Genomic DNA, 26260 nt, shown 5'->3' with positions numbered 1-26260 from the left:
TTCATGTTCCCTTCTGCTAGTTAGGTCTTAGAAAAGTTCAGGACTGTTGCGTAAGTGTGGAAACAACTTTAGCACGTGAGTGGGCGTCAGTTCCCGCACCAGGAAGTGTGACAGTGTAATATTATGAGAAAACACAATAGATGCACTGTAACAGACTTAAGACCTGTCCACATATGAAGCAAATCACTGGGTAGCTGACATTTTAGTCACTAGTGGCTACTCTGTTTGTGTAGTGTAGGTAAATTTCTTCAGTATTTCCATTCAGTCAGGTTGGTAAACAGCTGCATTAGAAGTCACTTCAAATGCCTCAGAGATAAGATCAATTTAATTCAATACCTGCTTGCTTTGCATCAGTTATAAGTTGCTAAGTTTCACTGACGTTTTATGATCTCCGATCGCCACGTCAATGCACGCCTTTTACTTTGTGTACGCTAGTTGGGGGACTATATAATTAAAGTGTGAGTTTAAGTATCATCCTGAGTGCTGCGACAGAACACAAAGGGACTTCATTAAAGAATTCATAACAACAATTTTCTCAGGGTAATTTACACTGTAGGGACTTGGCAGCTGGGATTTATTTGTTATGGACATCGTGCAATCAAGATATAAAACTGACATCTGGCGTATACAACAACCAGCCATGAGAAACTCGTACTGTCAACTGCAGAGGGTAAACCTTAACAACTTCCAGACCAACTTCAGTGCTAACTGCAGAAGCACTGTAATGGACACCCATGAATGCTGTGCCTGTAAATGTTGGTGGTGTAAAGCTTTAGGGCTACTCGGGTGAGCCTGACTGAATAAGTGCGGACGTCGCCGATGGACGACCGTGTTCAGTCATTAGATGAAAACTGTCAGTCACATAATGCTGGCTCTTGCTCAGTTAAAGCACTAATAAACCGAATCTGCTGAAAAACGTGTGTTAGATATGGCAGGATGTTTCATCATCATCCACTGCCATTTCTGAGTCATGTGCGGAAATGAGGATTTTTTTTTTATTGTCTGCTGCATGTCGATTACTGGACCTACTGCTGACCATCATGACTCATTCTTGCAGCTGATTCATGAAACAAATCTGAAACTTTCAAAAGCCTCATCCTACCTACAGTAGATCAGCAGTTATTTAGGTCAAAGCAAAGATGACTCGCCTGAGTGCCTGGACTGATTAACAACCATGAAGCCGCTTTTGAATTGTTGAAATCGAGAATGATGGAGAACACGGAGGGAAAAAGAACAGCTAGAAGAGATGGTAGGGGGAATAATGAAGAAGGCTAGAGAGAGATGGGAAGAAAAAACAAATAATGATAGAGATAGACTAATATCAGGAAGATCTGAAAGACTAGGTGAGGCAGAAAGAGGGTTGGGGCTGTACCTGTGCTGCTGTGTTCCATTCATGCATCACTCTGAGAGCAGCGTGTCTGCGCCGGCCCCCTAGGAGATTAATTAGCAGCCTCAGCTAGCAGAGGAGCTGCTGAGATAGGCACCCAGCTTAACACCGAAGATAAATTACCTTGGCTGAAAGCTCAAAGTTCAGCTATTTTACCACATGCAAAAACAGACTGTCTGAGGATTTTGGAGGTCCAAAACTGCGTCAGTACCTGGTGTAATAGGAGGGAGAAAGCAAGGGGGGCAGCCATCACATGGTTTCTATACTGTATACGTTTGGCTATAAGTTCACTATTTTTGGGAGGGGTGAAGGAAGATTAGTACTCAAAGCAAAGTTTTGAATTTTTTACTGACCAGACTCAAGCCGCTGAATATTTCAATTCTTCATGATGAAATATCTACATATAAATCTTCATCAGAGTCAGTTACTCAGCTATGTGACTGCAGAATCAGGTGCACTATCAACATTAAATCTGAGGTCACCAAAATAATTTTGTTTCTAGGAGCAAAAATAGATAGATAAACATAGACAAGATGTTTACAGATAACTTTTAGAGCATCAAAAGAAATGTCTTAGGGAGAAACATTATAAAATAACTATAAAAAAAAGAACAGAGACTTGAATTTATCTCTAGATTTTTAAAAAGAGAAGGTCAAATCTGGTCAGGTTTCTTTCAGGGTCAGAAAGAGAAAAGTAGGACGTAAGAAAAATAAATTGCTGGAACACTCAAGGCTGCACCCAGGGGAACAGGAACCTAGATGTTACTGAAAAAGTATCATATAACATACTTAAATCCCTCCCACTGATTCCACATATTCCTTATTTCTATATATCGCTGCAGGCTGCCTCGGCCACTGTTGCCCTTTTTTGTTTGACTGATCATCATCTCAGCCTTAATACTTAGAGGCTGGTGCTGAGTCACAAAGATCGCTGTGCAACTGCATGTGAAACATAATGAGGACAGATGGGGGTGGGGAGACACAAGTGAAATTTATTATCAGGTAAAACGCTACCAGCCATGCTACAAAAATGGTTTCAGGGGCTTAATAAGTATGAAGTGTTTTATAAAGTTGGCTAAAGTTGTAAACAACTGAAACTATATTGTTTTTTTTATTTAAAATGGATTCACAACACCATAAGGCTGAAAACAATATGTAAAAATTAAAATTTTAACTAACAGAAAAAGGAAGGAATGAAAAAGCATCCCACCTGCAGATCAGCAGCACAGATAGCATTTACACTGAAATTACAGGCTGCCCTCTTCAGAGGCGAGAAGGAAGGAAGGTTTATGATGAAAGTATGAAGATGGATTTTAATAAGCTTGCAAAATTAGACTGTTTAACTATCTGCTTTTTTATCTGCATGGAAGCTGCTTTACTGAGGTGTTTAGGGAATAAACTGCATCTCTGTCAAGCTTAAAACCTAATGCACATGGAAGAAAGGATAAATAAATTATGACTGAGATAAATTAACATAATAAGTCAAGTTGATGAATGATTGAGTGACAATGCCTTAAATGATTGCATGTAAAAGCCTAATAGCGTTTTTTAAAATTCGCTGTTGCTTAGTAACAACATAGTATAACAAGAGCGAAAACCTCTCCCACTCTTTGGTTAGTGTTTACTTTTAAGGGAATGGCACTGTATTTTCTATATATTGATTTTTGTTAGCCTGTCCTGTCCTTATGCAGTGCTTTTTATATGTCGACAATACATAGTTTCTAGAATCATAGTTTCTAAGCTATAAGGTTCTCTTTTCAGTTTTAAACCAACAGATCACTGAGTGGAGCTTGAAGACCTTGGTGGATGTGAGTCAAATTAGAATGGCTTGTTAACGAGACCCCACTTTACAAGTTTTATCAGAATTCATTCAAAACTTTTTGAGCTATCTTGTTTAACGACGCATACAAATACTGCCAGAAACGTAACTTCATTGCAGGAGGTAATTATTTCTTGATGCATTACTGAACCTGAACCTGAATTAGAATCAGCTTAACTGGCCAAGCATGCAAGGACTGTGACTGTTTTCAGAATGAACACAAAGAAAAGAGAAATAAACTCATAAAATTGACTCCCATGTGTCCATCGTTTGCTTTGTACTGCTCACTCAGTTCCTGTTACAACCCTGAGAACTCATAAAGTAAATTTCCATCACTTCAGGTAGCATATTTATGCAGCAGTTAGCAGTTGTCAGTCTAAGCATATTAAAGCACTCCTACTTCCTGTAAAGTGTACCGCCTTGCACTGTGGACCGAGAGAATGACGACTGAGAGCCAGAGCTGCCAAATTTGTACACACTACTCATGGCGGTCACCTGGGAGCACATCCATTCCACCTGACTAACCAGTGTTTGTCAAAGCCAGAGTCGTGCTGCTTGGCTGATCTACCCATCCCCCATTGGCACTGCATACACAACCCCCCCCCAAAAAAACTAAAAGAAAAATCAGCCATGCTTTTGAATGCACCTTTGAAACGGGCAATGAGCCTTCCAGCACAGCGCACAACAAACTAGGACACAAGACAACTTAGTAGTGTACGTGCTGGTGCAGAAACAAATACAGATACTGAAAGGGAGATGCATGCACACTCTTACTAACTCCCTCTGATGCACTTAAAAGCAATGAGTAAAATATTGATAGCCCGAGGAGGTCCGGGCTGCTCAGTATGTGCTCTGTACGCACGAGGAAAGAAAGTATGCTCATGTGTCTGCTAAAATGAGTATCTTCAAAATTTGTATCCATATGTAAGTCAAACTAAATGCCATTTGTTTCTACTGTTCTCAAAACTGAACTTCAGAGGTTTCATCTTATTCAGCAACAAAAACCTTCTTCATTGTCAAAAACATTAGCGTCTCCCAGCTTATATAAAAATCATATATAATAGCTGTAAAGACGGGCTAACTGTCATATTGATGTGATTAACAGTTAGTACAGTTATTAACCCACAGAGATAAGGCAGCAGCCCATGTGCCAGTTAAATCACGAGCCGCGGAGGGGTGGGGGACAGCACAACGCCACGTGAGCGCACCATCTCTCTCCACTTTCTCGCTCGTCCCTCCTCATCGTACACATGCATTCACCCCCCCACCCCACCCCGCTGCGGTATTGGAGAAAGCGCTAATGGACAGAAGTGATTACTGGCCACCTTAAGGTTGAATAGGCGAGATGAATAGGTGTTGAACGCTTCAAGATACGGTCACAGCCTCGCAGGGGGAGTGGACGAATCGACTGACCTTCGCATGAACAGACCAGACTCCAATCTGTCATCCACAAACTTCGCTGCACACCACCTGCTAGGCTGTTTTTTCACACTGCGTGGCACCAGGTAATGAGCAATTTTGAAAAGAAAGCAAGATGGCAGATGGAAAACGGAACACCTTGCAAAGTGTAGAATAGTGAAAGCCCCATTTCCACAGCAGATAAAGACACATTACTACTTTCAGCTACGACACACCCTTTCTTGTTCATATCTCGCATGTGCATGTGAGACCACATGCACCCGGAAACAAATACAAAACAACTGCAGATGGCAATAGTAAAAAAATCATAGTCAAAAGAGCATCAAACCAAAAAAAGGTGACAAATATTGCAAATTGTGTTTTAGTCGTGTTTGGAAGGATCAAATCCAATTTCCCAGAATGAAAACATGAAAACACAAATTTGCACCTCTTAAGCACAACAAATGAGCAGCTTTGGGCTCAGAAAAAGACAACTCAAACCAAGTATAATATCAAAGAAAAGAATAAAGGGAGGTAAGCAAAAAAGGGAGAGAGGAGTAGAATACACTGTTACCTAGAGAAAAGAGAAAACATTGTTAATAGTATTTTCTTCAGGTCAGAGCCCTTGCACTAAAAATAAGAAATCTGAGGGGAAACTGGAAATAGAAGAATTAGTAGACGAAGCAAAGTCAACACAGAGACAACGAGAGGCCACGGGACAGATGCAACACTGAACACTGGGAGCTGGCTGTGGGACTGGATGGCCTACCTGTTTGGCTGAGTTGAGAGGTACTCCGGCTCTTGCGCGACATGCCAACCATGGCCTGCATTTTGGCACCAATGCTGGAGCGCCTCTTCTTGTCGTCAGTGCCTACCGTGCCAACCGCCGTGTCCGACTGACTGCCGTCCGTCTTCTCCAGGTTACACATGTCGCCACTGATGCTTGTGCTCTTGGTCATGTTTATCCCACCCGACGAGCCCATCTGCCTGTTTTTCATTTTGGATGCAAAGTCACTGTCAGCCACCACCATAGATGGGGGGGGAGGGAAGGGGACAGGTGAAGACAGAGAAGAGAGGACAGGGCAGAGAAGGGGAGAGAGGAAGCCAGTGGAGGGGATGTGAATGGAGAGATGATGGAGGAGGAAACAGAAGGAGAGGATGGAAGAGGAGAGGAGAGGGATAGTAGATGACAGGGTGTGGGGTGAAAAGGAGAAAAGGACAGAGTTCAGGTACAGGAGTTCATGACTTACAGTATAGATGAGGTTAACACATAGCCTACTCTCCAGCTCTCTAAATGATTTTGTAAAGGTTTTGAAGCCGTTTGGGAAATCGGGAGTAACATAGAGTTATTACTCTGCATTTTATCTGTTAGGTTATATAGTTTTTTGATTTAAGATGTCTAAAGATACTAATCAACTAAGGCTTTGGTAGTACTCTGAGTATTAATAGATAAAATAATACTCAAATAGGTAAGAGTTGTGATCAAGCACTCAGAGCCGCACACAGAAAAGTTGCCTGTCATCAGCATTATTCTCCAGTTCCTGCAGTTTGAAAGGAAATAGGCCAGTGTTCAAATGAGGGTCCTATTTTAGCCCTGCCAGTAAAATTATCTTTAAGAGACAAATTACATTCTGTATCATAGGCTCTGAATTCTTAATGGGATAAGTTACGTGTAGCACCCTGAGGATACTGCTCATTAATTTAAGTGTCTGACCTCCATCATGTAACTGTGTTGCAAAGACCACTCATAGAAAGATGTGCTGGGTAAAACGGGAGAAGGTTTAATAAATTTTGACATCAATTAGTTCAATCGTACTTCAAATTTCACATATATCAGACACTCTGCTGTCTTCGATAAACGCTGGAGTTTATGTCTGATATGGTGGCGACATTTCATTATCCTGCGCATGAACACAGTGATGCTTTTAGTTTAGACAATCAGCCGTGCCAAAACATCAGCAGTGGACCAGGCCTTCGTCTGTCTCACGCACATTCTCAGGCAGTTAGCTCATAAACAACATATGGAACCGTCATGAATGTGTGAGCACGTAGTAATGACTGCTCGGTTATTGCAGCCCAGAGGCTTTGAAGACGACTTCAAGCGCTCGGCCGGCACCACGGGCCCGTGTGCTACAGGTGACATTCTAAAATATGCTCTTTCACCATCATCTCAGTGAGGCTGCATTTCATCTGCTCCTCACAGGGAGATCGCCCTGCCTCATTCATTACATCAGCACAGCAGCGAGGTCAGGGGGGATCGTGGCCTCTAACAATGATTGCCAGCTGAGGTTAAAATGCATGAGCGTAGAGGCTTTCAATTAGAAATTTATGTTCTGTAAAATATTTAACGACACAAAATAGGAAATGAGATGAAATGTATCCTTCTGATGGAATAAATGTCTCGTCTAATTCCCTACTTGTCTAACAGAACACACAGTGCCTGTCACCATGTTTATATCAAAGGCAAACTTTAATCCTTCTCTAGGAGGAAGGCCCATAATAATATTTAATCTAAAGTGATGAACAGTGCCGGTACGTGGAGACATTCTACCAATTATCGGAACAAAGGACAGATGAATTATACCCAAACCACTAAGGGTCTATGATGGTTTGTTCCCTAAAGGGTGAACTTGCAACTGGATTGAATACACATTCGGTTCTAACTGAATTGACGGCGCTTTTATTTTTCGTTTGTTTTTTGCGTCTAAATGCACAAACATCTGCTCTTAATGAACACACTGTTCTAAAGTAAATCATAGTCTCACGATTCTTCATACTCTCATAAACTGGTGTAAAAGGACACCTTACTTTGACTGGCCTGAATAAAAACAAGTGCATAAAATCTCTCGCATCTCCTCTTCGCCACTCTCTGAACAGGTCTTGGCATCCAATCCAGGGTTGCTGTCTAAATATGCCTACTTGGAAAACTGGGTCTCTCCAGGGATTTCTGATTTTCAACCTCAGCTCAAAGAACACAGAGCTCCTCATCATGCAGATTGCTCACCATGCATTTTCATCTAGGCCAAAATGTTCCCAAAGCGTAACCCACCCCAAAATACCTTCGAAATTTTTGGTGTTGCAAAAATGTTGACAGGTTTTGCTACACAAAGCTGTCTTTAATAGGCCAATCTCCATACGGTATCATGTATCGATCATTTTTAGAAACTGATGGTAAAAATTTAAATAAAGTCTTCTGAAAGGAAATGAGTCTATAGATACTTAGCAACACTGGGGTGAAATATACATTTTATTTATTAAGTCTCACTGACAACAAGGAAGGAGCAGCTGTTATTAAAGGTGAATCGTAATCGATGTATGGAAAAGTGCAGGTACCATGGCAACCGTGCCCCAAATCAGAGCATTAGCATGCGTTCATGCCTGTCAACACAGCTACAAGGTTTTTTTTGTGGTTTTTTTGCAGAGGCTGCAGTGAGCAGAATTGAAGTGATTAATTAAAGTCTGGATATCATATTTATCTTAAGCTGTAACTTGGATACGACACTCTCGTTCAGATCAGAGGTTTTCGCTTCTGTCTTCAAAGGACTAAAAACACACACGGCTATCATGATGTTCGTATGCCAAGCCTGTTTAATGTGTAGCAGATGTGTATTTACACTGTGACCTCAATACATAGGAGATGACTCATAAGTAGATGTAGCTAGTGGCCATGTTTTTGCTAAGTCACACTACTTTACCACTTTCACACACAGATAAGGAGAGCAGCGAATGCATCTTTTGTAACTTGAAGCACATCGCATGTCACTTGCTGACTCCTCAAATCATCTCGATACATGTGATCGACTGTTTTCAGTACTCTGAGTTCAGATCTGGAGGCTCTCATAGAAAAGCTGATTTAACTATAGATATTCTCTGCTTGATTACGGTTCAAATTCTGAGATTTGTGGCTTCAATGCCCAGTGGCACAATCGACTATGCAATGGCATGAATAACAGATACGCTGAATAATATCCTCCTCAACTTCCTTCCTTTTTCTCTAAAGCAGTATTGAGGTTTAAAGCACATACAGTACGTATCTTTGTCAGTGCAAAGGAAGCTTTTTGTTTGAGGGAGCGGTCACTTAGGAAGTGGTGTCCTCGATTAAATAACAGCCAATTATTTTCAAAATAAAGATAAAGATCAAACAGCATATACATTTCAACACGACATACAATTTAGACGTAACATGAAAAACTGCAAGCTGTATGTGTGCGCCAACAGAAAGCTTAGACTATTATTATCGATATTTTAAAACATTTTTATAGTCTAACAATATAATCATAGACTGTATACAAAAGATGGACATCAGTTATGTATCTGAAAAGTTAAGCCAATGCAGAAGGGCTTTATTGCTCAATCACACTGGAGTAAAACTAGGACGGCAGCTTTCTTGTGAATAGACTAGATTTTGCTCAGGGACTTCACTGAATATTTTTGCTGTTTGAGACCAAACGCACATAGTTGACCAATTAATTCACGGGAGATTCAACATTCATCACCTGTAAACACTAGATGACTACTTTCAATTGCAAGTTGACTGCAGAGGTCGCCTGGTGGAACGCAACACATTTCCAAAATAATCTCAGTCCAAATTGGATTGACTGCAAACACTGATTGGTGGAGGTTTGCAAAAAAAAGTTGTGTAATGTGTCTTAATATGTCTATGTAATTTGAAATAATGCTAATTCCTGTGTATGTATACCGCAACAGTTTTTCCAAATTATTACAATTATTATGATAAATAAATTTCATGTAATTTCTAGAGATGGACCGATCCGATATTACGTATCAGTATCGGTCCGATACTGACCTAAATTACTGGATCGGATATCGGCGAAAAATAAAAAATGTAATCCGATCCATTAAATATCAAAAAAGCATCTCACGAAACTTGCAACACGGCGTAACTCGGCTCATAACCGTAGCACGTTGCAGCAGTATGCGTCAAGTGATAGAGTGGCTGTGTGTATTTGTAGCCTCTCTAGCAATCCGGCATTTCATCTCCGAGGAAGTTATCCCAGAGAGAAGTAAAGCAAGTGTGTAAGTTCATCTCTGAATGTTTGTAAAGCATTCCCACGTTAAGCTTAACAACCGATATATAGAGCGACTGCCTCTCTCTCCCTCACCTTCCTGCTGCTACTTCAATCGTGAAACTGCTTAATGATCAGCTGATCGGCTTTTCTGTGGCGAGTCCGTCTCTCTTCTTTGTTTTTGGCCCACTTCGCGCCAGAAAGAGGAAACCAGCGGCTGAACAACAGCAGCACGTTTAAGCTTGATAAGCTGTTGTTAGAATTTATTTAATATTACTTTCTACACCAGGATCCTTTTCTACGTAGCTGACGGCTGGTAACTGTGCAGGGGCGGATCTAGCAAAGTTTAGCCAGGGGGGCCGATAGGGCATGAACAGGGAAAAGGGGGCACAAAGACATACTTTTCTTTCTTATTCTCATTTAAAATACGTAGCTTTTAATAAATAATTATCTGAATCTTACACCCAAAGTTTTAATCTGATGTAAAATGTATAGAAGTCCATTACTATATATAGTAACTGTTAAGTCTAATATACCCTAGTAAGCTATAGTACTTTTTCCTTTGGGAAGGTACCGCCTGTGAATTCTGCAATTCTGTTGAAGAAAGATGTTGAATCTATTTAATTATTCTTGAAAAATAATTTATTTCTGTGCATTTTTTTTCACCCTGCATCAAATTAAAGTTGATTACATCGATTAAGCATCATGAGGTGGAGGGTGGGGGGTGGTTCCCTATTTTTCTTTTTCTTTTTTTTTTTTTTGCTGGGGGTTTGCAACCCTATTAGTTAGGTTGCTTAATATTTCTGCTAAGTACTCTTTAAAATACCAGAATAGGGAGGATGGAGTAGGTTTAAGTTAGGTTTTAAGTTAGGTAAGGTTTATTAGATTGATCAGTATTGCTGAACTATGAAATATTTTGGGTGCAGTGTATTTTTTTACACACAGGTATAACAGAATAGCTTTAGTGTTGTTGTTTATTTAAACTTGAGTATGAACTTATACAAAATGCAGCAAGATATTAAAAAAACAGTTTTATTGATTAAAAAACACAATATCGGATTCATATCGGTATCGGCAGATATCCAAATTTATGATATCGGTATCGGTATCGGACATAAAAAAGTGGTATCGTGCCATCTCTAGTAATTTCCAAATTTAGCCAATTCAATAGCAGACTGACTCTGCCTTATTGTCATTTTATCACCATTTTATGGGCTAAAGTTGCTTTAAGACTGACTGCAAGTGGTTGCAGAGCTGGTACCCAGGAGATAAGTTCAGTCACAAGCCGCAAAAAGTTTGGTTGTGCCACAGCCCTCAACGACTGCTTTCCCTAGTGTGAATGCAGCATTAAATATGCAGTTTTTCAAATGGTCTGCAGTACATGACTTCTGTGGTTGCCAAAACTGCCCAACTGTATAGAGCCCTATGAAAGAAAGTAGTTCATACATCATCACTTAACAACCAGATGGCTCTTCCCCACAACTGCTTTTAAATCTTAATAAACAACTTTAATAAAACCCGAATAATTACAACAGATCTTAATAATCACTGCTACTTAATAACCACGTTGCACAGCTGGATTTTGTTTGGAAAAATATTGTTTGCAATGATTATTTTGTTAATACCTTACTAAACCACCATTTACACCAAACCTTTGAGCTAGTCTACATAGCATGTTAATATTATCTTTATGTGACATACTCTATCTCACAGATCCTAAGTTTATTAACATGCAGCAATTTTGTTTTTTCTATTGTGTGCAGCTGCAAAAATCAGTGAGCAAACCTGAATGAATAAAATGATGCAGAGTGTTTGATTTTTTTTTAATCTGCGTGTCTCTTTTCCTCTCAAAAAGCAGAATATTGCATTACTCACAACTAGGTGGAATATCAATTTATACTGTAGCTGTCATGAAGGAACAAGGGTTGATCACACAGATGAGAGTTGTCAGCATTTTTAAAGTAGGACCAAATGAGCTCACTTTCAGTCAAGATGAAACACGTTGCAACTGCAGCATTGTAGCTTAAATCAAATCTCTGGGACGCGTGTGCTCAAGTCGGCTTTTTTCAAATCACATTTGTACGTTTCCGGTGATCTCACTGAAAGTGATTACCCCGTGGTCATCAGTATGAGGTTTGTGATGTGACACATAAAAACAGGGAAATATCGAGGAGTAGCTGGAGACAAGGAGGAGGTTTGAGTCGACAAGTTGCACGTGCAAAACATGACTGCAGGGGAGCAAGTGAAGAACACGGACTGATAAAACATTGATGCAGCATCTCAACACAACACAGCACACACAATAAAGCAATATACACAGCAGCTTCAGAGCAAACCGATGGATGAGTGGGCAAAGCGTTAGGACTTCCTAATCTTCTGTTTGCACTGTATAATCCAAGATCCACTGTGTAAGTAGAATTTACTTACACTTCAGTGGATCTGCTCCTGTTTCTGCATGTGCATTTGGCCTCCTACGCGCATGTGCAGAGTGCACCTTCTCAATCAGACGGTGCACACTAGTGTAGAGTTAATCACGCGTGAGAGGGTGTAGCTTTTATCTTAATGTGTTTTCTGTTAAGACCGAGGGGCAGAACTAATGTTGGTGAGAAGCGCTTGCTTGGATCCTGCTGTGAATGTGATTTGATAGTAAAGACATCTTATCAGGAGTGCAAGCTAAGCTTCTTTCTGTTGGCCTTCCAAATAAATTTTGCTCTTGAATTTGCTCTTGACACAATTTTCAGACCTGCTAGTCCAGCACAGTGCAAAAATGAAACCACAGTCTCTTGTGGTTTACCAGGAAATAGTGTCATGTTAAATATAGTCTTAACATATTAGAAGCCAAGCTTCTAATATGCCAAGGCAATAAGCCAAAGCTCCCTAAACATTGAGACATGAATGTCCACACAGAAAAACAACAGCTTTTATGATGTGTAGTAAAATATCAACAGTTCACCTAACCTCTGATTTAAATAAGTCTTCAACTTTATATTTACTGTACATCTCTATGTACACTTTGTGTGAATATGACTATTATTATTATTATCACCTGTATCTACAGTTATATGTTTAATACATTGAGGCACTTTGTCGAACTTCTTAGCAAATCAAAAAGTGATGTTTAAGAGGGTCTTGCAGTACACCTTGTGGTAATGCTGCGCCATAACCTGGTGCTCACTTTCTCATACATGTCTCATAAATATTGATTAGCAAAAGGCTGATACCTATATGAAACATAAAGCAACAGGCTGTAATTGTATCTAGCACACTCATAATCCTAATAGTATTTTTCCATAGTGAACATGCAGTTTTTCTTGTTTTCATTGCTCTTTTTCATTGGTTCGGAGGTCTTCTCTACTTCCTGCATGTAACTGTTGTTTAAAAGCATGAAACATGAAGAGCTCAGTTTTCCTTGTGGTGTCAGAGCATTGCAGGCACTGATTAAGTGCAGTACTATAAATTCAGGTTAAAGGAGGGTGAGTTATTCTATAGATAGTAACTGTAAAGTTCACATTATCTGATGTGTGAACAGGCTGCATGGACACCAACTGTTTTCATGTTATTGCACTGCTCAAAAACGTTAAAAGGAACACTTTAAAAATACATTCGATCCCAATGGGAAAAAAAATGATGTTGGATATCTGTACTCATATGGACTCGGTAATATGTCAGGAATGAAAGGATGTCACATTGCTTGATGGAAATAAAAATGACCAACCTACAGAAGGCTAAAATCAAAGACACCTCAAAAGTCAAAGTGAAAAATTGATGTAGCAGGTTAGCCCATTTTACTGACATTTCATGGCAGCAAATCAAAATGGTTCTCAGTAGTTTGTATGGCTTAGACATGCTTGTGTGCATGACTGACAACACTGGGGCATGCGCTTATTGAGATGACCACTGCTGTCCTGGGAGATCTCCCCCTCAAATCTGGACCAGAGTTTTACTCAGCTCGTCGACAGTCTGAGGTGCAACTTGGCAGCGTGGACTGAGTAAAACATAATGTCCCAGAGCTGTTCTGTTGGATTTAGGTCAGTTGAGCGTGGAGGCCAGTCAGTAGTATCAATTTCTTCATCCTCCAGGAATAGTGTGCTTACTCTAATTACATGAGGCCGGGCATTGCTGTGCATCAGGAGGACCCACTGCACCAGTATAAGTTCTGACAATGTGTCTAAGAACTGCATCCTGATACCTAACGGCCGTCAGGGTGTGTGAGGCCTGTGAGTCCGTCCATGGATTATGCCTCCCCAGACCATCAAGGACCCACCACCAAACTGGTCATGCTGAATGATGTTACCCTGCCACCTCTGTCACATGGGCTCAGAATGAACCTCATCTCTGAAAAGCACAGGGCACCAGAGGTGGAGCTGCTGATTCTGGTATTCTATGGCAAATGCCAATCAGGCTACAGTGCTGGACAGTGAGCACATGGGTCACTTGAGTACGTCGGGCCCTGGGGTCACCCCCATGATGTCTGTTTCTGATTGTTTGGTCAGAGACATTCACACCAGCAGCCTCCTGGAGGTCATTTTGTAGATCTGGCAGCACACATCCTGTTCCTACTTGCACAAAAGAGCAGATACCAGTCCTGGTGATGGGATAAGGACCTTCTACGGCCCTGTCCAGCTCTCCTAGAGTAAGTGGCTGTCTCCTGGAATCGCCTCCATGCTCTTGAGACTGTGCTGGGAGAAACAAAAATCCTTATGGCAAGTCACACATGATCTGCCATCCTAGAGGAGTTGGACTACCTGTGCAACCTCTGTAGGGTCCAGGTACCGCCTCATGCTACCAGTAGTGACACTGACCCTAGCCAAATGCAAAACTATTGAAAAAACAGTCAGAAAAGATGAGGAGGGAAAAATGTCAGTGGTCTCTACCTGGAAAACCATTCCTGTTTTTGAGGTTGTCTCATTGTTGCCCCTCTAATGCACCCTGTTGATAATGTCATTACCATCAAAGAAAAAGTTTAACACCAACCCACAAGTTGAACTGACTTGATGCTCTGATTAAAAAGTGTTCCTTTATCTTTTTTAAGCAGTGTAAAATATTAATGCTACTCTACCTTAGTATTGTTAAAGGTCAACAGGGCCACAGTTACACCATCATCAAGGTAAAGAGAGGAGGGTAGTCACCACACTCTGTCTTGCACGTCCTCATATAAATGTGCAAAAGACAGTCGTCCATTGGGATCTACAGTGGGATCTATACTACTGTTAGTAGTTTTCTTCATCATTGTTAGTCTACAGTTTGAAGCTGCTACACATGTGTTACCTGAGGTCAGTCTCTGAGACACTCCTTTGGTGCAAGTCCTCTTCTTTCTCCACCAAATCCTTCTGATGCTCTTCGCCTGCGTCTACCTTACCCTCCGACCTCTTCCCCTCTCTCTGCACCCTCCCTTCTTTACTAGCCCCTCTGCCTTTTTCTCCTGCCTCCTCTTCCTCCCTCACTTCTCCTAACTGCTCATCCCCCTCCCGAGAATGGCTCCTCGATCGCAACTGGCTGAAGATGGAAACAGAGGCACAAAGAGCAGCACATGCAAAGCCAAAAGAAACAAAAAAACAGAAAAAAACAAACAAAGCGTGAACAATGTCAACAACAAAAGAGAGAAAGACGAACACAGAGATGCAACGCAGCCATGATCAAAAGCAGATTGATTCTAAATCACAGAAGAACTAACGTAGACTTAAAGCAAAGCACCATGCAGAGGAGTTTGTTTTTGCTTTGATATGAGACGACACCCAAAGAGTAGAAATATGTTTAATGTTTCAGTGACTACTGCCAGATATGGACAAACTTCCCCCACAGCGTGAAGGAACAGAGTTCAACAACTTGGCTCCAGATTCTCTAAAATGGAGCCAAACTTGAACTCATCACAGGGAGAAAATGACACGCAGCGCTACAGGAGGGGCATTTTCTCCTCGAGTTTAACCATGTGCAAACAGTTTCAAATCTGAAAACGTCTGGACATGGTAATGAATATGGGGTTCACAGCTGAGGGGGGCGGGGTTTGTCCATTCCAGCTTGATGGTAATTTAAAGAGCGGCACAAAGTTTGCATCAGCCTACCGGATCTTGCGGTTTCCTTGCGGCCTTTCTGACTGGACAGACATGTAGCTCGTGCTGCTGAACCGAGAGGCACTACTGGTTCTCGACACAGCGGACACGTCGCTTACATCACTGTCCGACGACTTGGCTGACAAGTTGTCGGAGCCCCGTGGATCTCTGCCTGAACGCTGCAAAGAGGGCAAAAATAAGACATAAAGTATGGTGACATCAGATATCACAAGTTTGGGGTTTTTTAAGCAGTCAACAATTTTAACAAGTACAAAATGTTGTTGCTAAAATGGTCCCAATGAAAACTTCAACAAGTTACAAAAGGGTAGAGATTTCAAATGTAGCTAACATGACTTCTTTGCCTTGTAAGGGAAAGCTATTTGATCAAGACGAGCAGTGTTTCAGAAATAAGCTGCTGAATGTAAAGAAAAACGAAAAAATATGCACACTATATAAATGATGGCTACAATTTCACCATGACTTTCATTTTTGGGTACAAAAGGCTGGAATGGCACACGAAAGCACGTCTTAGTTTCATTCATCTTCTGATCAACATCCATCACGTGTGTGTGCTGCAGGTTTTCACAGGTTTGTCTTACTGATAGTGATGCTGGTATTTTAACTGACTTTTTACATTTGAGCTAATTTATGCTTTGAATCTATCTAGCATGGATATATTATTCTATTCTATTGTGTACAGTATCTTATTAATATCTTATTCCAGTGTTTTTGTTCCTCTAATTTTTCTATGTAACTTTGCACTGTCCACTGCTGTAACAAAACAAATTTCCCACGCGTGGGACTAATAAAGGTTATATTATCTTATCTTATCTTATATTAGATGGTAAATGGACTGTTACTTATATTGTGCTTTTCTAATCTAACTGAGCACCTAAAGCACTTGTTACTACATTCTCCCAGTCAGGTTTTTTTTTTTTTGCAAGGGCCTTGTCTAACACTTGCATGGTTACTCACACTCTTTATAAACAAACATGATGCATGTGTTAGAGTAACAACTAAAATTAATTCTAAAAACTACATTTTTTAAATCAGGGCCCACCAACTAAAAGGGAACTAAGGCCAAAAAATAAAACTGTTGCCCAAGTGACAAAACTGCAGACAGCTTCAATGGCCCCTTGAAGCTGTCACACAAGCAAGCTCCTATGTTAAAATGCCCATTTCACAGAAATAAACCTAACATTGGTCCAGGCCGGGCGTCGACAATCTTCAACATCAACGTTATTTTAGCTCCTCTATGAGTTTTTAAATTGAAGATGTCAAGCTCTGTCTGCTCTTGCGTTACTGTGTTTGATTAACAATGCAGATAAAGAAATAATGAGCACATTTGTGACCGATTAAACTTGTGATAAAGTTCACAAGGACCTGTTGGTCAATCACAGTGTACACAGTGCCAAAGGCCAAAGATGGAATATTCGGCAGCAACTACATTTTTTGGACATTGTTTTGAAAGATATTTGCAGGCACTTAAGCTCGCAAACATTGGAAATATTACAAAGTCTAGTCTAGTCTGGCTAGTAATACTGGAAGGCTTTTTTACATAGAATTGCTCATAACAGGTGTTTATGTCTGTGTGATGTACCTTGCTAACCAAGCTTGTTAGCATTAGCTGACAACTTAGGACTCCAAAGTTTCTTCCAAATATGGTCACTCCTGGCTCTGAAACACCCAGATGGCAACGACTAAAACGCTATTCTCCAGGCTTCAAAACGGGACTTCATAAAACAAAGATTCTTGTCATGTCTTGTCAATTGTTTATATACAGGCTAAGGCCCTCATACAAAGCAGGGCTATGGGGATTAAGTAATAAGATGGTTTATAACTTACTTCAGTGGCGAGTAATGTTAAACTAATTTGCATATAATAAAGTCATTCCCTGTATGTCCGCTTCTTAATGCTTACACTATGTGATGTGCAATTTTACTGCTAATTTTTTAGGGTATGATTGTCACTGGTGAAGAAGCTGAATGTCTAACTTAAAACAAGCACTTTTCAGTGGAAAACTGGGTGGAGCAAAATCAGGGTTGTGCTCTGGGAACTTGTCCCACAGGGACTGTCAATGACTTGATCCACTTTCCAAAGATTAAAATCAACTTGAGGTATCATCCTTCTGATTAACTGGATGAGATCCAGAATGCATCGCAGACATACAACCATGAGGACTTGTAGAGTGCGATCTAAAAACTGCATCCATGCTGAAAACAGTCAAAAGTAGCACAAGAATATGATCTTAAAGAGGCGATCAGCCAAATTTCAATCAGGTAATGTGTTTTTTTTCCATTTTTGAAGACTTGTGATCCCATGTAATTGTACTCTTAATGCTTCATGTACATTTCACAAAGAATTTTAATGAATAATATTCTGATTCACACATACACAGTTTTGCATGAGTACTTAACCATAAGTGGCAGGAAGACAGTTACCATATACTGTTTAATCCAGTGACAGTCAATTGGCTCACAAAGTCGGATTCTGCTCAACTAACTTTATACACAGGCTTTCCTGGAAGCTGAACTGGGCTGGGATGATCTTGGCACAGACTTAGTCCAAGCACATTTGTGAACGTGGATGTGTATATAATATCTTATTATGTTTTGGTTGGCTGTTTACTGTAACTAAATCTGGACGGAGTGTTACAGTAACTGCTTTTATTAGCGATAGCATTGTTTTTGTCAATGGGAAGATATTGCTCAACACACAAGGACTGGGGAATAATTTCAGCAGTTTTTTATAGACTCCAAATGCCATAGTTTTCATAGCACTGTCTTAAAAGGAAAGCAGACAGAGGGGCTTCATCTGCTAGGTCTCAGACCAGACCGCAGTGACACAGCAGGCTCTGGCCGAGCTCTCTAAACATGTTCAGGAGTAGTAAACAGTGGACTTTACATGCAATTCCTTGAAATTACAAAGTGATGTTTTAAATTGTTTGGGCTAAATGACAGGAGAAAAATGTAGTTTCCCACCGAGAGATAACTCTAGGCGGCTTTAGATTATTTTGTTTGTTGTTGTTTTAGATTTGTGTGCAATGATTTAGAGATATCATATCTTTCCATTTACTTTTCCTGGGTTAACAATGGACACTGCTGAGAAACTGTTGGCAAGGATTAATAAAATTTATCCTGTGGCGCTGTGGAAGCATGTCGCTTTTTAAAGTCAAAGCAGTAAATAAAGACACGTATAATATATATCTGTGACTCAGATGAGCTGATTAGAAGAACAGCTGTATCCAGCTCTGTGTTTTCCAGTCTTTACCAGCTGCACTTTGTTTTGATATGTTTTTGTGACCATATCTGTGTATGATGCAAACATCAGTGAGCATGCACTTTGGAACCATGTGAACAGTGTTTGTGTAGGAACGTCGTTTTCTGGAGCGTTGAAGCATAAATTAAGCAGACCTGGGCGTGTTTTCGTTACCTTGTGGTAGTCCTGCTCCAGTCTCGAGTCAGAACCAGCTCCCTGCTTGTACTTGTTCATCTTTAGTTTCATCTGTCTGGTCCTCTCCTCCATGTCCATACCTGAGCACAGAGACAGATGCGAGTCAGCTGGGAGCTGGTGGACTGTGAGGAGAGCCTCATGGAGGGGCACACTGTTATGGTGAGACAGGCTTCTGTTGAGCTATGAGCCATGAGCTATGACAGGACAGATCTAATGGGAAAAGCTGAATGGTTGGCTGTTTTTTAACAAACACAAACCCGTAAACATATGCTGCATAGAATAATACACTAATTTTTGAACTCAGTAAGTCCCACACAGAAAATTCTGAACAAAATGTTGCTTTTTAGTCAGTCACTAATATTCAAATACTTCAATCTGACCTCAGTAAAACACATTTGAATGCTAAGCCAAATTACTCCAGTACTACTACAGCACTAACTCTAACAATAATAGTGACACATTTTGCAAAAAACTCTAGATGAATGGAAAAGATTAGACAACAAATTCAAATCCCTAAACGATCACATTAATTGGCCAAAGCATCCCTCTCGATTAAAACCGACAGGCATTTTAGTCCTTTTTTAAAAGCTTAAAATCATCCAGTTGACCCATCTTATTACCTCCCAATTTCAGTTTAAGCTCTGCAAATGTGATTCTTACATTCGCAACCATGCACAGGCCTCTGTGGAAGTGCAAAAACCAATAAGAATAGGAACTGTGTATATTTTACAAACCTAAAAATGACAAATTATGCTACAAACAGTTTCTACAGTGACTGTTTCTTTTCTGCAAAAATGTTCTCCACCACATGGTGACTTTCCTGCTTTTTCCTGCATTTCCATTTTCCTGCTTACTCTTTGTCTCTACTTTTGTGTCATATGACAGCAGTGACAGAGTGAAGATGAATGCACACGTACAGGCGCCATGCTCACGTGCCTTCACGCACACAAAGAGAAAAGAAAAAGCAAAAAAAAAAGGAGTAAAAAAAAGGAATACAAGCTCAGAGCAAATGAATGACTGCATGAGTGAAGCGAAAGGAGTTAACGCATCACGCAGTTAGTAAACTACATGTGATTTCGCATCTCTCCAGGAGTATTTTGTTAACTAATTGTATTTCATTTAACTTTGTTAAATGATTGTAACTAAGCTGCTTTTGAAATTCCAGTGCAGTCAGAAAGTATTATGTTGTTTGTTGTGATCGCTTTGTTTCAGTGGTCGTGGTAAATCTGAGGTCAAAATTGAACAACTTTGAGTTCAGTAATGTAGGAGTTCATGTTCTTTTATACCAACACGTTCTCATCCCAACTTGTAACATAGCAACGCATGTGACAAATCGCCAGTAAGTTACGCGTTTAGAGGCGTGATCATGAATCACTTTGGATAACACTATCTGATATTGTTAAGGTTATGGTTATGGTTAGGGTGTAACACGGCTGGAGCGTGTCTTACCGCCGCGAGCGGCATTCTGTTGGGTTCAATGGAGAATCCGGTGCGTCTCATAAGGACGCGGAAGGGTACCTTTCATTACTATGAGACACCTCGGGACGTGACAAATCGTCTGTATGTTACGCGTTGGGAATGATAATGCTCTGTTTATCCCATTTTTACTGGACAGACACGATTGGACAGTCCATCACAATAAAGTGTGTTAGATCCTAGAAGACTGATGGCTTTTTCATGCTTGAAGCTGGAGAAACAAGGCAGTTAGCTTAGCTTAGCATAAAAACATTTAACCTCGTGTGGTGACATAAAAAGCTGAACGACCAGGACCTCAGAGGCTAGCTGCTTGACAGCTTGTACCTTTTATTTTGGACTGCAAAGAGACCACATTTTAAGTGACTGGGTGACTGTGCATTAAGGTGAATGTGTGCAGCCATCATTGTTTCATTTCAAAGCAAATCTGTGGGACAAGATCATGAAAACCATACTCACTACAGTGTATATTTTTGACTGCACTGCATTAGCAGCGTTTAGGAACTCTACATCATTCAAACCACATGAATCAACAAATTTCACTTGAAATAGGCCAAAAAGAAATCAATTTAGGGAAAAAGTAGCAAGTCTATGTCCACAAGGAGAGTAATCAAAAGGATAAATCTGCTGTCATATGCTCGCATATTTTTTATCTTGGTAGAAATCGACAGTGTCTCACGTGCTGCAAAGAAACCACACTGGTGTGATCGTGATCATGCTTTAGTGAATGACAAGCCCACACAGTCTGTCTGCAGCAAAAATAAAGCAACAGAAATGGTATGGAAGCCAGAAGCATCACCTACACAACAACGAAGAGAGCAACGCCGCAAGAAATTGGAGGCAAGCCAAACGGGAAAATAAAAGACGACTGAGATGAGGGGAGGCGGGTTTGGGGAGGGGAAGGGCAAGCCAGGAAGACGTACAGAGAGAATTACAGCAGAGGAAGGAGAAGAGGGAGCTGAGACAGAAAAGAAGGAAGGTGCAGAAGAAGAAGGGACAGACCTGAGTTCGTCCAACTTGGTGAGTCCGTGTCTTCTGGGATCACATCACACATTGGACAGACACAGACAGAGGAGAGGAAGATGGATGTGAGAGGATGCACGAAGGGTAAGGGGGAGGGCGAAGGAGGAGAGGAAGGATGGCTGGGAGGGCGACGCCATCACCAAAGGTCTCGGGTTTGGAGGGTCAGAGTAGACGGGAAGGAGTCGGAGGGGAGGGAGGGGGACACGACACAACAATACAACACGACAATGACAAAAACAACAAGCACAGAACACACAAACAAAATCATAGAGTACACCAAGAACACACAAACTCCACCATGGGCACAGTGAGAAGTCAAAATAGGGCAAAAAGGGTGCGAGGCCGGGGGAGGCTGAGGTAGAGAGGCCAAGAGTTTAGTTATTAGAAGTCAGAGAGAGAGGGAAGGGGAAAGGTTCTGTGCTTTAAAGGGGGAAAAAGGAGCTGAAACAGGAAAGAGATGTTAATGTACCAAACCAGATAGAAACTTGAGACCTCTCTGCAGGCAGGTGAGGAAAGGAGGAAGAGGAGGAGAGAGGGGAGGGGGTGGAGGTATATAAGGAGAAGTGGATGTCACTTGAACCTGCATGGGGCAACTGTGGGGAGACAGCCTGGAAAAGTAACATGAACGAAAGAAAAAGAAAAAAAAAGAGGAAAAAAAAAGAAAAACTGAAAGCACAGAGCAGCGAGCACACAAAAGAGAGACGGCTACCTCGCACAGTTTCACCAAGAGAACGTTCAAACTGACAAAAAACAGAGACATCACCTGGGTAGTGTGCGAGAGGCATACACGCAAGTACACGCTTAGGCGGGCGCATACACACACACGAGCATCAGCCACAAGATCTCTCTGAAAAGTCACGCAACAGCAACATCCGACTGCCTGCTGCCAGGCATCTCTGTTGATTCCGATAGATTCACATTGTATTCATACGCATATTTCACTCATCTCTGTATTATTCATGTTCTTCCTTTCTTCCGCTCGGGCCCCCCAAAATATTCTGTTTAACTCCAGAGATGAAGTGTGCTTCCGTTTCCTCTGCACACATGTTTTGATCCCGTGTCAAGACAGCCGCTCATTGACTGACCCGACCTCAGTTCACAGGTTTAACATCGGGGTCGGGTTTGTTACCGACCTTCTCTCTTACAGTCATGCTGACCCCTTTTTTTCCTCCTGTTCTGCTCTCCAGCTCTCCCGTCTGATCTCTATCCCAGGGGCTGAACCTGACAAATCAACAGTAACAACCAGGAGAGCCTACATTGTCCTACCCCACACACCCCACCTTCCCACACACACACACATACACACAGAGAATTTGCATTTAGCTCAATTAGCACTCACTTAGCTTGAATAATGAAGTGTCACATAAATTAAAAGACAATGTGAGGCATCTGCCTAGCTAGCGTTCATGAAAGTAATAGCAGTGTGGTTTAGCTTCGTCAGTCATTCCAGGAAACACACAGAAAATATGCAGAGTTGGAGAGAAATGAGAACAAAGATGTGAGGGCAGGGAGAAAAAGGGAGGTGGAGATCAACAGAGGCAATGAGAAGAAATGTGAGCTGGTGATTTTAAAAAGAGACAGAGGTTAGAAAATAAGAAAGAGATGGAGTGAGAAAGTGAGAGACTGACTGAACACCAGGCTAGCTGTGGGTTCATCACAGATTGGCCTCAGACTGTGGGAAGCAGAGGCTTTGAAGACATGCGTCTCTGCATCCTGCAGACGCACTGAGAGAGCTACTGGGTTTTTAGCTCAGAACAGCAGATGTTTAATGTTTTATTTTAAAGCCACAATCGTAAATCTGTTTCTGTTGTCAAAACGTATCAGCAAGCGGCATAACAAGCTAACATAAATGAGGCTTAAATTAAAGGAAGGTGAAGGCGTGTCACCATGGAAACATTTCAGCAACACATTTCATGCTTCCTATACATCCATGGGCAACAAGCATCAGGTCACATTTAAATAACGCTGTTATTTGTACGGTGCTGACAAAAAAATCAGTAAAGAAATTAATATAAAGGGTAAGAAATCTATAAAATGTATCACTATTTTTTAAGGCGCTAGAAAAAAACCCCCCACAACAACAGCCTGAATCTTTTGTGGGTTTTTTTTTCCATAGTTCTGAAATGTCAACTCCAAGATGCACTGCAATACCACACCAAGCAAGAAGAGACTGAAAAATAGAAGGATGCCATCCAGAGGCTGACAAAGACATCTCCCGTTAAATCAAAGGTGTATACACACACACATATATATATATATCTATATACATGTATGTATATAGATATATATATGAGGATATATATGAGGATAGAATCCAGTTGATAAAGAGTCCACACAAGGACAAAGTCAGCAATTCTTCACAGAAACAGTATTTTGTTAGAATACTTTCAGTGAGTCCATGAGCAATAAACAGCTATAGTGGATACTATTATTATGCAGTAAAAAAAACTAAAGAAAGCTTATTTCACAATATTTTTTTGCTACAAGCTTCGCTAAACTTGCAAACTGAAGTAAATACTATACGACAAATGACTAGTAAAGCAATGACTGTTTTTGAGCTGGTTTAGTTTAGCTTTGAAATGTTCCCGAAATATTCAGTCAGTTAAGATTGATACACAGACCTTTAGACATATTTGTTGAATTTCAAAAGGCAAATTTTAAATCTTTTTTAAAAGGCTTGTATGTAGAAATCATCATGCTGTGTACAGGGCTGATCAGACAAGCGTGAAGAGGCCTTTTCTCTTTTTGGCCAGGCACTTGTCTGGTTAGATACGTTGATTACTGTTCATGTACTCATATGAGAGAGAGTAAAAAAGACTTGTACCCTATCAGACCGACCGACCTGTGTCAGTGAGTGAAGGGTAAGGTTGTGTCCCACCATCAGACAGAGAGCCATTCAGCCCTCGCTGCTGGTCCTCCCATGTCACCTCTAAAGCAAGACATACACATAGATATACACACACACACTGATTTTGACACCATTAGGAGATCTCCTTCCTGCACAAATTTATTCTTCTCTATAAAATACTTTCTATGTCTTCACCTATTGATACATTGCACAATGAGCATTTTGTGTATTATGCTCTGTACCAATAATAGAAAGCTGCTGCAAGCATAAATTAAAACAAACAAACAGATGAGAAAAAGGCGTCTTTGCTACTTCAGCACTGAAATCAAGGACAGCTCCTTATCAAACATTATGAACTTTGCTCCATCTGCTGGCCAACAAAGGTAACAGCCTCTCAAATAAAAAAAAATTAAAAAAACCATCATTACACTCTGCAGTACTGCAGCAAAGTGTAATGCACAGGCAGCAGGAAATGCTGTTTATGTGGAACACTATCCTAAAAATGTCTTTATTCACCTTTACTCCATTACGCCATTTTTATTACTGTTTTTGGCAAAAAAAGGACAATTTTCTTTGCACTACGCACGAGTTATGTTTGTAAGAGACTGCCAGTCTTAATGGAGTGCATGAAAAGACTGTGTGCGCAAGAGCGCAATAATCCATGTCTAATTGAAATGATTGGCAATTTCACAATGGAAATGGAGAGCTCTGTCTTTGTGAGGTGGAGCTGAGCAGAATTAATTAGTATTAAAGAAGAGGGCAGATTAGAGCTCTGAGGCCACGCTGGAGGCAGAGAAGGGCAGACCAACCAAACTTCCAATCACAGCACTCTGTATGCATTAACATCAGTTACACTACACACAAGTCTCTAGTTTGATCACGCAAAGAAGGAACGAACCATGCTTTTTGGATGAGAGATGAAACTTGGGCGAATAAAACACTTTGGCGCTACTCAGAGCAGCTCATCATCAAGGACCACAGCTGCTGTTAACGAATGTCACAGAAGGACCAAGAGAGCCCACACAGCAAAATCAAACCATCACACTGCTCGGAAGACTTGCCTTTCCTCCCATTTACCGGTGGGCCTTGGGGTTTTTCCTCACTGCCTGCTGCTAGTGGGGAGACAGATGGAGGTTCATGAAATGGTGCAGCACTGAAACTTTACACTGTACGTCACTGCAATATCACAGCTCATTCCACTTGGGCCCAGACGCAGATGCACATATGCCCACACAAGTCTGCACACACGCACGCACACACACACATATACCACAAGATCTGATGTGCACAGAAAGAGTTATTGCCATGAGCTACGGGCTTATTATTCCACTCAGTGTGTGATTATCAGAAAACATTGTTTTATAACATGCAGTTGTACAGTTATATTGACAACTCAACATACAACCATCTTACCATCCAAAGATATCATTAATTCACCCTGTTTAAAAATACAGTTTCCTTTTAGAGACCTTACATGAATATCCACTGTGCCAGTCAGCGCTGTAGCTGTGACAGTGTTGAGTAACAGCACCACACAGTTAAAGGACAGAAGCGTGCCACGTAAACAGATGGGAAGGTAGGAAGTAGAAACCGTGGGGAACTCCAGTTTCTGCCAACACTCTTGCCGCTCATTCAAGCCTGGGTTTGAATGTACTATACAACAGCGTGTACTGTACAGCACTCTGGAGCAAAAAGCAAACTCCACACACTCAAAACGCAGAGGCTCGCATCCGCGGTGTTTCATTTTTAAAGATTTGCCATGACACAAGAGTAAAAACCCGCT

At 41.0% G+C, this 26260-nt stretch overlaps 1 protein-coding gene across 1 annotated transcript in view; it reads right to left on the bottom strand.

Annotated features, from left to right (window-relative positions):
• The window catches only part of rims2a (regulating synaptic membrane exocytosis 2a), a 95001-nt gene that overhangs the window by 14317 nt on the left and 54424 nt on the right, over positions 1 to 26260 (bottom strand). Inside the window, 4 exon segments of the mRNA XM_025911448.1 lie at positions 5373 to 5617; positions 15693 to 15859; positions 19113 to 19213; positions 21609 to 21641. Coding sequence (XP_025767233.1) covers positions 5373 to 5617; positions 15693 to 15859; positions 19113 to 19213; positions 21609 to 21641 — 546 coding nt within the window.

The sequence above is a fragment of the Oreochromis niloticus genome, linkage group LG11 (assembly GCF_001858045.2).
Source record: "Oreochromis niloticus isolate F11D_XX linkage group LG11, O_niloticus_UMD_NMBU, whole genome shotgun sequence".
Classification (NCBI taxonomy): domain Eukaryota; kingdom Metazoa; phylum Chordata; class Actinopteri; order Cichliformes; family Cichlidae; genus Oreochromis; species Oreochromis niloticus.
The sequence above is the reverse complement of the archived record's forward strand: the minus strand, read 5'-3'. Positions and strand labels throughout refer to the sequence as shown.